This window comes from Musca vetustissima, unplaced genomic scaffold (genome assembly GCF_032173495.1).
Source record: "Musca vetustissima isolate MV318-11 ecotype Yass unplaced genomic scaffold, APGP_CSIRO_Mvet_v1 utg16045, whole genome shotgun sequence".
Classification (NCBI taxonomy): domain Eukaryota; kingdom Metazoa; phylum Arthropoda; class Insecta; order Diptera; family Muscidae; genus Musca; species Musca vetustissima.
This window is the reverse complement of record NW_026882574.1, coordinates 47,875-62,945: the sequence shown is the minus strand read 5'-3', so window position 1 is coordinate 62,945 and position 15,071 is coordinate 47,875. Positions and strand designations below refer to the sequence as shown.

General features: G+C 36.2%; 1 protein-coding gene across 1 annotated transcript; it reads right to left on the bottom strand.

The window, feature by feature from the left end:
* Positions 1–9,687: 9,687 nt before the first annotated feature.
* Positions 9,688–11,988, bottom strand: LOC133329055 (protein daughterless). Its single transcript, XM_061537553.1, has one exon. It carries the CDS (start codon positions 11,925–11,927, stop codon positions 9,813–9,815), a length of 2,115 nt encoding a protein of 704 aa, XP_061393537.1. The 5' UTR covers positions 11,928–11,988; the 3' UTR covers positions 9,688–9,812.
* Positions 11,989–15,071: the final 3,083 nt, after the last annotated feature.

Sequence of the window (15,071 nt, the reverse complement as noted above, 5' to 3'; positions counted from 1 at the left end):
CTTTCCCACTGTTGTGTGTTGTCACATCGCGACAAATGCACACAACGACTTTGTTGGTGTTGCTAGTGTACAGCAACAAACCAAACAGTTTAACCGTGCCTGCGTCTACAACTTCAGTAGTGTTGGCGGTTTATTTGGGATACCATTTGTATTTTGTTTTTGCAAAATAGTCAGGCTGAATCCCAGTTTGTTGTTTTTATAAAAAAAAAAACAACTATTTATTAGTGGGGAATGTATGGCATTGTTTGCCGAGGGGTAAGGCAGGGAAGACTATAGTTTCGGATCACGCCACTGATCCTCATCAGTTCCCTTAGTTTTTTGTTGGGATATTCTCCCCAGAAGCTATTGCTTCTATACAAAAAACATTTCATACCCAAATGTCTCTTGTAACAAAGCGAAGTACTTAGCTGACCAACGACATAAACTGCATGAGAATTTCGCTGGAGCCTCACTTCGAGGTTAACAAGGCATTTACAAACAATACCACACCTTTCCCGCTTTGTTACAAGAGACATTTGGGTATGAAAGGTTTTTTGTATAGAAGCAATAGCTTCTGGGGAGAATATCCCAACAAAAAACTAAGGGAACTGATGAGGATCAGTGGCGTGATCCGAAACTATAGTCTTCCCTGCCTTACCCCTCGGCAAACAATGCCATACATTCCCCACTAATAAATAGTTGTTTTTTTTTTATAAAAACAACAAACTGGGATTCAGCCTGACTATTTTGCAAAAACAAAATACAAATGGTATCCCAAATAAACCGCCAACACTACTGAAGTTGTAGACGCAGGCACGGTTAAACTGTTTGGTTTGTTGCTGTACACTAGCAACACCAACAAAGTCGTTGTGTGCATTTGTCGCGATGTGACAACACACAACAGTGGGAAAGGTGTGGTATTGTTTGTAAATGCCTTGTTAACCTCGAAGTGAGGCTCCAGCGAAATTCTCATGCAGTTTATGTCGTTGGTCAGCTAAGTACTTCGCTTTGTTACAAGAGACATTTGGGTATGAAAGGTTTTTTGTATAGAAGCAATAGCTTCTGGGGAGAATATCCCAACAAAAAACTAAGGGAACTGATGAGGATCAGTGGCGTGATCCGAAACTATAGTCTTCCCTGCCTTACCCCTCGGCAAACAATGCCATACATTCCCCACTAATAAATAGTTGTTTTTTTTTATAAAAACAACAAACTGGGATTCAGCCTGACTATTTTGCAAAAACAAAATACAAATGGTATCCCAAATAAACCGCCAACACTACTGAAGTTGTAGACGCAGGCACGGTTAAACTGTTTGGTTTGTTGCTGTACACTAGCAACACCAACAAAGTCGTTGTGTGCATTTGTCGCGATGTGACAACACACAACAGTGGGAAAGGTGTGGTATTGTTTGTAAATGCCTTGTTAACCTCGAAGTGAGGCTCCAGCGAAATTCTCATGCAGTTTATGTCGTTGGTCAGCTAAGTACTTCGCTTTGTTACAAGAGACATTTGGGTATGAAAGGTTTTTTGTATAGAAGCAATAGCTTCTGGAGAGAATTTATCGAAAATAAATTAATTTTGACAGCATGAACAAATTTTTTAAAATTTCAATCTTTTTCAGTAAAATTGAAAATGATGAATGAAAAGTAAACAAAATTCTAGTTTTTATATATGCAGAAGGTTGTAAATTTAGTTTTTTCAGGAAAAATGGAAAGCATGAATTAAAAGTAAAGAGATAGGAGTTGATATTATAGTCAGGAGAAAGAGAATTATTTTTTCTATTTAGTTTCATATGTGATTCACGCAAATATGTTACAATTTTGGTGTAAAACAATAAACAAAATGTTCGAAATAAAAAAACTCTGATGACATGAATTAAGAATAGTGTTGTATGAACGGGATGGTTCTCGATTAGGAGGAAAAACTGGACTGGGACTTTTTATCGAAGAATCGGTTACCGAAATTTCAAACCAAGGACAAATATTATTAAGGACAGGAAGAAAGCTATTGTACAGATTCCCACAAGGACGTAGGATCTGTTGTGAAGTCTAAATTCAGACGAATTTAGAGCCTTTGGATTATGAGTTGCCAGAAAAAGCAACAACTACAACACATAGAAATATACAAACACCACAAGTATACGTGTAATATACGTTAGCCGATCCGCTACGGAAGATTTTTTTTGTTGTTGATGGGTCTTGTTAGTGGTTGCGTTGTTGGATCGTTGTGGGGGGTTGTTGTTCGACCGCTGAGGGGGGTTGTTATTTGGCCTCTGAGGGGGTTGTTGTTGTTGTTTGGCCTCTGAGGGGGGTTGTTAGACCTCTGTGGCGGGTTGTTGTTGTTCCGATGAGTGAACCTGTTGTTGTTGTTCCGCTGTGGGAGATTGCCTTTGGGCTGCTGTTGTGGATTATTATTGGGCCTCTGTGCGGGTTTGTTCTTGGACCGCTGCGGATGCTGGTGATTGTTGTCAAACTGCCGCTGGTTGTTTGGATGCAATAGTGTGTGGTGCCGTTCCCGACATATCCTGCAATTGCCTACTGCATTACAGTTACGCATCAGATGCTCCCTCCCAAGGCAATTTAAGCAATATTTGTGTACCCGCACCGCATACTCCCTGTCCTTCTGCGCCATCCTACGGAACATAGGACAAGCTGTGAGGATAAGGTGCCGGTAGCACACTAAGCACTGCTCACGACCTTTGTTCATGTTCTGGAAAGAAAGATGTAGAACAAAAAACACAGAAAATTTTGACCATTCGACATATGGTCCATTAATAACTGTTTATGTATCTTTCCATAAAACATGTAAACGACACAGTTCATTTCCACAGGAATTACGAGTAGTTTTGTAATTGGCCTCCTTAATAAGCCATCGCACGTCTTTATGTCGGCTACCCTTACGTGATCACCTTCGCCAATGTATGTCATTACAACCTTTCCCATTTTCCACTCGTTAGGTGGCAAGTTGTCTTTCATGACGAGTACAAGGTCGTTTTTTTCTATGTCTCGTTCCGGATACTGCCACTTGTACCGTTTGTGCAACTCCATCGTTTACTAAAATCGTGGTGCAAGACTTTTAATTTTTCCCAGCGATTAATATCCGATATATTCGCACATGTGCTGCATTTCGAGTTTGCTCGAATGTGAAACATTTTCCCAAATTTGGTGTGCTCCATTTCGAATTCCCAAAAAAATATTGGGAATATAACTCGAGCACATATAGCCTTGTGGATTGAAAACGAAATGAGATCGTACGTGTTTTTCTGAGCATGTACACGTTGAAAAAGAACGCTGAAGTAATATTTAATATTTAAAAAATACAGTATTCACATTAGTTTTTATAGTAAAATTAAAGAAAATAAAAAAGGGCAACTCAACCACCATATGATCAAAATAAAAATAGAATCTATAAAAAATCTACTTTTAAGATTTCCAATAGTCCTTTTAATAATGTTTCTTGCAGATGTGTGCACTTTATTATATTGATGTTGACAAGATCCATGCTCCACTTGTTTATGGGCGTCATCAAAAATGTTTCTAAAGCGCCAAGAAATGAAATGAGGCGAATGAGACCCACAACCCCTTTGGGATAATGAGTGGACAGGAAATCACCAAATGAAGACAAAACTAAGCAAATCCTAACGCTAAATAAAAAAGAAATAAGCCGACTGACGGGTATTCTGACGGGACACCTCAGCCTGAAGGCACATCTACTCAAAATTGGATGCGAAAGTAGAAGCATGTGCAGAGCGTGTGTGGAAGACAATGAACCGATGGAACATTTCCTGTGCCATTGCCCAGCATTTACATGCCTTCGGAGACAATTCTTGGGAAATGACACTCTTCACGGACTAACTGATCTGAGGGGGTGTGAATGGAGAATATTGAAAGAGTTCGCAAAAAACACGGAATACCTAGATTCATAGGGGAATCAAACCCAAATGTTTTTAATATAAACTTTCACTAATTCTTGACTTTCTCCGCATTTCTAGAGCGCACAACAGGCCTAAAATGGCTTATGTGTATGTCCTTCTTATTTTTGGACATGTGGTGGTATCATCCACCTCTCTTTTGAACCTAACCTTCCATCATATTTCGAATGCTTCCAGGATGAACACATTTAATCAATACTGACATGCTCCAAATGCTTTCCCGAAAGCCACATTAAAATGTCTATTTTTATTTTTGGAAAATGTTGAGGTCTTACGTATGTAATATTAACACACTATACTGCCGTACTGCTACTGCCGATGAACCCCTATGTACGACAAAAAATACAAAAACATGATTTTTTCCTTCACAGTAGTAAAAGGGAAACCTTTCAAAATCGCTCTCAGAGTACAAAATAATTTTAAAAGTTCAGGAACGCAAATCTATTAATTATGCTAAAATTATATGGCAATACTTCAAAATCAACACAAGAGTCATGTTGGGATTCCTCCTTACCATTTTTACTCGGATTTTTTAAACACAACTAAAAACGTAAAAAATGAATGAAGAGTTATTACTGCATCCCAAAATCCAGACGAAAGCAAACATTTCCAATTTATTTTGAATATATTTCAATTTATGTCACATAGTATTCAAAACAATATATTGACCCCTTCTCATTTACTATAGGATAAAAAGGTAGTCAATCAGTTTTGCTTGCATTACTTTAGGACCAAATTAGCTACAAGTAGTACTAGTGCTGGATATAGTTACATGCCATCGATTGGAACTTCCATTGCTATCGGGTACCATGAACATACACATCTTACCCTACGTTGTAATAATTAAACCATGATAGAATATGGGCAATAGCACAACGTACAAATCAAATGTTATGTTATTGGAAATCATATAGCCATAGAAACCTGTTAGTTGTTTTTGTTATATTCCTCAACGGTATACGTTGCAGATTGAAAATGATGTTTGTTTTTCGTTGACAAAAATCACCATTATTTGTTACAAACTATTGATGTTATCTACCGAACACGGCTAAGCACCAACTCTTATATCATAAGCTGTCATACCTACCATTAATAATATTGTCTTGGTCGCCTTTGTTTCCCAATATATTTTTACACAATACACTGCGTATCATAACTATAGACGCACCTTTAATTCAATTGGTATGTTAGTTGACAAATAAAATGGACCCATTAAGTTATTGTTCACAATAAAACGATCAAAAACACATATTATTCAACAAAAATAATTAATTTATTCTTTATGGTTTCGCCGAATTCTGCACTTTCAAAATTGCTGGTGTTGCATAACTATAGACGCACTTTTACAAAATTAGAAAAATTTTTTTTTGAAAACTTAAATAAAATAAAATAACTTTTATAAATAATGGGTAGGATCTCCCTTATTTTGAATAAGTTCAAAAATTATATCCATCACACTGTTGATCAAAATTATTCGAAAGTATTCATCGATTGACCGCCATTCATCGATAATCACTTCTTGGAGGTAAAATACAGTTTGGTATTGGAGGTTTTCTGCATAGACACGATGAGTCAAGATTCCACACATGTTCTCGATCGGATTCTGGTCGGAAATTTTAATATTTTTTTAATTTTAACCATACTTGAGTACGGCGACTTTTATGAACTGGCGCGTTGTCCTGCTGAAAAACGAGTCCTTGATTGTTGCTGCTTTCCCAAAATGGCAATAATTTGTCTTCCAAGACTTGAACGTACTCCATTGAATTCATCCAACAACATGGAAATGTCAAATAAGGCATTCCGTGGCTATAAAATGCTCCCAAGGTGGCGGTTACCGAAATATCGTTATTTCTTAATACGATATTTCGGTGGCGGTTCCTTAATGGCCTTGGGAGCATTTTATAGCCACGGAATGCTTTATTTGACATTTCCATGTTGTCGGATGGAGTACGTTCAAGTCTTGGAAGACAAATTATTGCCATTTTGGGAAAGCAGCAACAATCAAGGACTCGTTTTTCAGCAGGACAACGCGCCAGTTCATAAAAGTCGCCGTACTCAAGTATGGTTAAAATTAAAAAAATATTAAAATTTCCGACCAGAATCCGATCGAGAACATGTGTGGAATCTTGACTCATCGTGTCTATGCAGAAAACCTCCAATACCAAACTGTATTTTACCTCCAAGAAGTGATTATCGATGAATGGCGGTCAATCGATGAATACTTTCGAATAATTTTGATCAACAGTGTGATGGATATAATTTTTGAACTTATTCAAAATAGATCCTACCCATTATTTATAAAAGTTATTTTATTTTATTTAAGTTTTCAAAAATAAATTTTTCTAATTTTGTAAAAGTGCGTCTATAGTTATGCAACACCAGCAATTTTGAAAGTGCAGAATTCGGCGAAACCATAAAGAATAAATTAATTATTTTTGTTGAATAATATGTGTTTTTGATCGTTTTATTGTGAACAATAACTTAATGGGTCCATTTTATTTGTCAACTAACATACCAATTGAATTAAAGGTGCGTCTATAGTTATGATACGCAGTGTATACTTCATCATAATGATAATTGATTTATGCCAAAATATGTTAACTCAAAAAAGATTTCAATTACACATCCTTACATCCCAATTTGACAAGGATTACAACCATGGCATACTTTCGACCACTACTCCGAATGTTGTCGATTCCTATCTCATGAGACAAGCAAGAATTAAAGCATTGATATTGAATTTTGTTTAAGTACATACAATATACATATGTATATAATATATTTTGACGTTCTTTAATAGCATTTAATAATACATAGTTTTTTTCAATTATTTTGTTTTATTTTAATTTATAAATTTTATTTATTTCGTTTTATTTCCATAACATAATTGTTGTTGCCTTTTCATTTGCTTTCGTTTTATTTGATACAATTGAGCATAAAGTATGATCGATTTCTCGACTACGGTCTACGGATCGATCGATCCGTAGATCGGGGATCATGGTGTTTGTCAACCACTAATAAAATAAAATGAAACTGGTAATATTTTTATTGTTTTTTTTTTTTCATTTTAAAAAATGTATAATGTAAAAAATATATATAAAGAAATAAAGATCCAAATAAAATTAAGTATAAAAAATATTGTATATGAGCAATGTATGACGATTTGTGTTTGTGTCTGTGTGTAACTACTATAATTAATAAGATTGATAAAAAATTAAACAATAATTACATTTAAATAAAGTTAATACAATTATAAAAAAATATGTAGATGTTTGTTAAACAATACTTAGGTCAAATAAAATATAATATTAAAGAATTAAAAAATTAAAAAAAAAAAATAAAATAAAACAAATACAAAATTATGCTATAATAGAACGATAACTATGAATATAGATAGGTTTTGTTGTTGTTGTTGTTTTTTTATAGATGCCTTTCAAAACAAAAGAAAGATGTAGTAAATAATTCAAGTAAAGGAAAAATTGTCACCTAATAATTTTGCTATAATACAAGAATGGTATATGGCATGACAAACTTTGCATGATGATTTTTTTCGTTTTTTTATAATTTTTGGTCTAAACTACATACAATTAGATGAAAATTCCAGGTAAAGCTTGTATATATGTAAGTTGTGTATGTGTGCGCTTTCTTATATAAATCTGTATAATTTTCTACACATAATTTGCCTTCTTCTTTATGGGGTAACATGTCTTTTTGCTTGCATCCTTCTATGCCATTGTGGTATGGACAATCGTGATCGTGTGTGTATATTAGCCGACAACAGAGCTTCTGATAACGTCCTTTTGATTTTAATTTGTATTTCAAATAAAAGACAGTACATAGCCAGCATTCAATTGATAGTCAATTATCACACCAATACGGCTACGTATTGCACTAGTATTTTTTTCCTTTTTCTTTTGCTTGTTTGTTTCGTATATTCCTTAGAGGAATATAATTTATTTTAAAAAGACGTTATTAAAAGCTCTGTTGCGTGTGTATTTGTATGGGTTGATTTTAGTTTTCAAAGCGATCAATTGCTAAATTGCTTAAATCCATTTAACAATAGAGCTCTTTGCATCCTTTTAGGTGGTTTATTAGGCCTGATTTTAGTTGTACGTCTGTGGCTGGCCATACTTGGAATTCTCTCTGACAACTCGTATCCTTTGTCAAGGTATAATTGTTGTTGTGACGTTGATGGGATGTATTGGGAGTGGGAATTGTATTTTTTTCTTGTTTTAGACTTTTTCTGATTTGCTTATAGACTAATATCATCTTACAGAACTATGTATATATTTTCATTTTTTCTTTTTGTTTTTCTTTTTTATTTTAATCGAATATACATTATTAATGTACTTGTTGTTTCTTCCGGTTTTCATATATTATATAATATGTATATATATATATATATATATAAACTATAAATATCTATTTATATAATTTTTTGTTTTATGTATAATTTAGCTTAATAATTTGTGTCGATTTTGTGTGTTGGCGAATATTTTATTTATTTGATTACTTTCATTCAAGGACCTTAACATTATTATAATAATTATTACAACAAACAATTCCTTTTATGTAGGTGTATATATATGGCCCTTTACTTTATTATAGATAAAAACATCTCACATGTCGAGATACGTTTAAATCCAATCTCACAATAATTACTAACTGGCTGTGTATCGACGTTTTCAATATAGAACAAAACGTCCTTCTACATTATTACAATTGGCATCTTGAACATGCGATTATGATTTGAGCTTGGCAGAAAGGTTTTTGTTACGTTTGAATGCCCGAAGTCAATACAAGTATGTGCTACATCATTTATTGGCTAAGTTATCCAGACACATATAACAGATTTAAACCTCAATAAGTGTTATCTCTTCTACATAAGATACCAGTTATCCAAGTTTAACTCTTCCTCTACGTAACTCAAATGATGGAGAGCACTTAGTTGTAGTCACTTCAGGCTTGGGGAAACAAATCGGTTACCGATTATTCACCACCATTAGCTAACAAAATAAAAAGGGAATTAAAATATTATAATTATAAATTGAAAGTTGAATGTATACCTATGCAAAAAAAGAATGCTAGGGTAAGACGACATCACAAAGAATACGCGGCAATATGCACGAATAAAATAACAAATGACATCAGAATAGGGTAATTAATTGGCTGTAACCAATTGCATAGAATTTGTCTAAATCGAAAAAGGATTTCACAGAATTAGATCATATGTGAATTTCAAATTAATGGACTTTGACATTTATCTTGCGACACGTGTCACATACCTTCCATTTTCTACAGAGAGCTATTGATAGGAAAAATACATGATCTTGAATTATATAAAACATTCTTCTTAACTAGGACGAAAAAAAACAGTTATATGGTGGTGGATTTTGACTACGGCCATTAAAGAGAACAAACTAAAAAAAATAGAAAGACAAATGGGGAGTATAAAATAGGATATTACAATTCTAAAACAGAATTTGGCGAATAGATTTAGATATAGCTATGTACAATTTATGCGATACCATGACGGCGGGACATCCAAATCAACAGTACACAACTGCATGGTGTAGGCAAGGAGGGACACTTCACTTCTTTTTGGCTGCCTACAGTTGGGGCTGGTGATGCATAAGAAGATGTGGTGACGGAGGTGGGGGGTGTTGTTGCTGCTGTTGATGATTATGATGGGTGTTTGACATGGCACCGGACTGCGACTGTGGATGACGTCGTCGAAACAAACTCAGATTGTTCATCAGTTGCTGCTCCAGATCAGATCCGGAGGTCTGATGTCGGGATTGATGCGGCTGTGTAGTCAGCTGCTGGTGGCTGGTTTGATGTGCGGCGATATCTGTTGGCAGAAGGGAAGTGGGCGGATCGTTTAGACTGCTATGCGCCTGCTATTGGGTGTGGGGCGCGGGATTGTGGCTTTGTAAATGGGGCGGCAGTTGTACACCAGGTTGTTGCGCTTGCAGAGGTGGCTGGCCTACAGTTGGGAGACCGCTTTGGGCTGTCGGTGGTAGTTGCGGTGTTGGTTGCCCATATACTCCCGGTGGAGGTTGCGGTAGCATATGATGTTGGGCCGCCAGCTTGGGCCCATCTTCGGCCTTCTCCTCTTCTCTTCGCTTGAGACATGCTGCTTTGGGATTTAAATTGCGTTCCCTCACCTGCTGTTCCAGTGTCATTATCACCTCAACGGCCATGTTGAGTATGCCCAACTTTGTCTGCGGCTTATCGGATTTCAGGTGTGTCATACACATGCGACCGAGTTCTTTCAGTGCCTCGTTTATGTCCCGTATACGAATACGCTCACGTGCATTATTCGCTTGGCGTCTTTCTTTCTCTCGCATGGCTTTAACAGCGGGCTCAGCATCATCGTCATCATCCGCCGATGAACAGTAACGACGTGGTCTTTTTGTGCCTTTTCCGGATAAAGGACCCTGGCCATGCTGGGAACTTTCCATTGAACTGCTCGGCTTAGTGTCTGTCACATCGAGCATGCTGTTCATAGCTGACGTGGACGGAGCCACACTGGAAGCAGCTGCTGCATTCGCTGACTGTTCTTTCCGTTTTTTGCCCTTTGTCGCACCTGTTGCGCCCGATGAACCACTTGCGTTTACCGTTGTTGATGTGCGCTCCATTTTTATTTGAGGGGCTAGTCCTCCTACAACGCCTCCCACATTTTGCACGGACGACGGACCCGCCGACATCACGTCGTGTGTTGTGTTAAGCACTGAGGGACCGGCACCGCCCGAAACCATACCGTGTCCGGACGGGGATGTTGGTACAAATGAAGACAATCCATCAATATTGTCCATAGCAGAGAGCGTCGCATTTACTCCGCTCAAAAGCTCGGGTTCACAATGATTACGCAGCACATGAAGAGCATCGTCTAGTGAATGCAGACCGGATGGCACCATATCGGATGCGTAATTTCCACTAGCACCACCGCCTACAGCACTACTGCTACTGGGACCAGCTCCATTTAGAACCGTGTGACCCCATCCAGAACCAGAGGGACCTGATGGCCCAACTCCACTTTTATCCACCATCATAGTCTGTCCAACTAATCCGCTTTGGGTGAGTGGAGGAGGTGAATTCACAGGTGTTGAGGGATTTGAACTGAAACTACTGATGGACTGATCGGCCGGGGTTGATGACATATACATGTGTTGACGCAGTCCACTGTTTGGACCGTTTGTCCCAGGGACGCCGCCTACATTGGAGGTGGAGGAAGGTTTCGGTCCAATATTGACACCGACACCGGGCACGCCCACTCCGCCCACAGCAAAAGCATCATTCTGTATTGCTGGACTATGTGGTGCGGCGTGGTGCCCTCCCATAGGATGATGGTTGGGATGTGGTCCCGGTGTGGATATGGAGCTGTGTGGAGTGCTATGTGGCTGTGGTGAGTTATATAAGGCGGGCGAATGTGCAGCTGGATTCCCACCGATTTGTTGTATGTTATTTGTGTTATTGCCGCGAAAAGAGCTCATAGGAGGCAACAATGTGGGTGCTGGACTGTGCATGCCTACGTGACCAGGATCCATTTGAAGCCCCATGGCTGAATTCGGACCCATATGATGTGCATCGGGATCATGGTGCTGTGGTGGACCCCCCAAGTGATGACCGCTCATAGGTCCGTTGTTTTGATATGCTGCTTGGCCGCCGTAAGCGCCTGTTCCGCCTACTGGTGAACCATACCAACCTCCACTGCCACCCGCATTTCCACCATTACCAATTCCTCCGTCAAAATACTGATCTACTGGTGCGCCACTCGGGAATCGCATGCCACTGCTAGCGGCTCCTTCATGTATCGGATTAAAATCATCTCCTCCGTACATGCCATTCTCCATGCCACCGAGACCGCCATATGATGATTGATAACCGCCATTGCGATCCCCAGGTACACCAACATTCGTACCGGCTCCAGCAGGTTGTTTATTTGCTATTTTATTGAAACAATTCTGAAAGACTTCATACAAATGCATAGGTTCGTCATCGCTGGTGGCCATATTGAGTGTGGAATAGAGGCAACAAAAGTTTCGTCCTGAAGAAGATCAAAGATGTTTTCGCACTGGCAGCTGCCAACGCTTAGGATACTGGCGTCGTCCCTCCTTCGATTATGGTTATTCCCTTTGTTGTTGATTATAAATCTGCAATAGAAGAAAATAAATAGAATATGTTATAACATAACCAAACACATAATATGTATATTCTATATGAAAAAAACCAATTGCAAAAAGGCAGCGGTACTGAATTGTCTTCTTTTGGATTTACTAAAAATAAAATATACATACATATAAATACAAAGAAAAACAATGATAATGTAATCGAACAGAAATTTAAGGAACGAAACTGAATAATTAGTCCATCATACCTTTATCACGAATATTTCAATTATAAAACAAACAAAAAAACAGGTTCACTTCCGCAAAGTAAAATTCCTTTGAAATTACTTCATTAAAAAAATAACTTAATTGTAAATGGCGGGGGGGAATGTATGGGAATGACTCACGTTATCTTCAACGCAGCATTGCTCAATGTTAGAAGGATGCTGTAATAAATAAATATTTAATCATTTGAACTCGATTTTTCCATTGTCCATAACAAATAATTTTTCTTTTTTTCACTTTAAATTGATTTTGATTTTAATGTATGTTAGGTCTGGTTGGCTTTTTCTGTCGATTAGGAAGTTGGTTATTCGCTAAATAAACAAATGAAACATTAACGTTTACTAGTTGCGTAGGCGAAAATGTTTATAGTACCATTTCTTTAAATCGTTCTGTATTCGGATTGTACTGCATTTTAAGCTGTACTGTACGGCATTTTAAGCATTTACGTATCTTCAATTGATTACCATTTCATTTATTATTTATTCAGTTTTTTTAGGTTAAAGTTAATCTTATTTATAATTTCATTTAGTCGTTGGTGCAATTAATAATTTTTTCGCAAATAGTAGTTCTTTTTTTTTTTTTGCCAAATGTCGGCACCAAATTTCAGAATTGTCAATATTTTATAACAACATTAAATTTTAGCATTTCATATGTGCTATCCGAATGAACATTACTTAAGTTTATTATAATTAAATATATTTTAGAAACAGGCATTATTGTTAGCGCTGAAATATCAAACTTGCAATTATTCAATAAACACGGTTTCATGAAATTTTATGCTGAGATAGGTGAAAATATATGGGAGGCTATTCAACGTATCATCATATGGGAGGCAGTAAATCACGTGCAACATCCATTACAAAGCACAAAAAAAACATATTTCCAAAATACTTTAATATAATGTTGCATAATGTTGTTGAATTAAATATAATTATTATACGACTCCTCAAATAAAATTGATTAGAATCAAATATGTAAACATTTTATCAACTTAATGCCTTAAATAACACTGTGCGACAAATTTGAATTTTTTTGATAATTACCGGGAAATTCCAACAGATTATGAAAGAGGGGCCAAAAAAAAGAAAACACGTGTATCGGGGTTTTGAAAGTTTACGTCGGGAGGTAACCTAAAAAGGGGGGGCTATATTCCCCCTTTTCTAGAATTTTGATAATTTTCGAATTATGATTTCTTGAAATCCTTGCATTTTAGGTATATAGTGTCTTCGGCAATATTACTGATAAAATATCGAGGAATATTTTGGTATGCAACATTAACCCTCAACCGACTCATTAAAGGGGTCTTTTCGGTCCCCTTTTCCAGGAGTGATTGAAAACTCATTCAAAACGGTGTTAAAGCTGCTCAGAATATTCTACAGAAATGTTCGCCATAAAGTTTTACTATAAGTCTCAGAATACACTAAAACTCAAAAATCAAAAACGTCAAAAATCTTAAAATGACAAAAACTGATTTTAGGGTTAATATCGTACTTATTACTAGTTTTTATCCATTTTTCCCACAAGATGTCGTTTTAGAAGGATTATTTATTGAAGAAAAACTTATATATTTGACAAATTTCTTTATTACCTTCTTTAAATTTTTTTGTGAAAATACTTTTCCATGTACATTGATCCAAAAAAAAGTGTTGTTAATTGATTTATTTTAAAAAAATATTAAAATTAAAAAATAAAAAATTTGCTGCCGACTTTAGGAAACGTTTATCCAATACTCGGCATGGTTAACACACTCAATTTATAGATTTAAAAAAATTGTGAAAACCCATTCAAAACTGATTTTTATTGTATATGAAAATTATTGAAAAATGCTTCCATATGACGGCTATAGAAATATGCAGACTTTTTTGTTCCTAAAGGCTTATTAAATGTTATTTTATATGTATCATCTTATTGTTTACAATTACGAAATAATTCGAGTGAAAAATATTAAATTTTAATATACTTATTAGCGTTTAAAAATCGATATGCTCACAAATGCTTTCTTAAGAAACATTTGTTGTTGTTGTAGCAGCCCTATTGCTTTTACACAATGGGCTGAGGTGACAGACGTTGGCCGAGTAAGACTCGGGAATTAAGGTGACATCAAAGTTCCGCAATTTTGTTAATTGTTGTGCGAAGCCAATAATCCTAGTTCATGCGAGAGCCAGACATGTACTCTTTCTAACATCGTTGGAATTTTCGGATTCCGAAGTTCCAGTGAGGAGTTATCATGTCCGCTGTCAAAAATAAGGACTTTTCTTTGGTCACAAAAAAACAACAACAAACATTTTTTGTAAATCTTTAAATATGTATGTGCAAAGTTACAAACCTTAACAAGCATAGGTACTCATTTACCAGCCATTTAAAATCTAACAAATAAAAAATCGAGAATGGGTAGAGGGTCCCTTAAATACAATAGATGTAGACATTAGGAATACTTACCCTATATGCCATTTTGTCAATTTTAAACATTATTTTATAACAAGATTTACATTTGACATTATGATAAGTAGATTCAAAATACTACACGCATCTTATAACATGTGATACGCCAATAAGTCTATCTCATTTATACAAAAATTAACAAATTCGGCTTTATATTTTTGTGGAAAAAATATTTATTCGGTGTATCTATGATTTTTGCACATACCGATCGCTCGACCATTTACCATTTACGTATCTAAAATGTATAAATTGATATATTTGCACGTTTAAAGCGATTTCTAGCAGCCATGCTATGGAAAGAGTGCTATTCGTATCCATGTA

Bases quoted from the DNA above. Each gene is read 5' to 3' on its own strand.
- LOC133329055 (XM_061537553.1), bottom strand. From the start codon at position 11,927: ATGGCCACCAGCGATGACGAACCTATGCATTTGTATGAAGTCTTTCAG.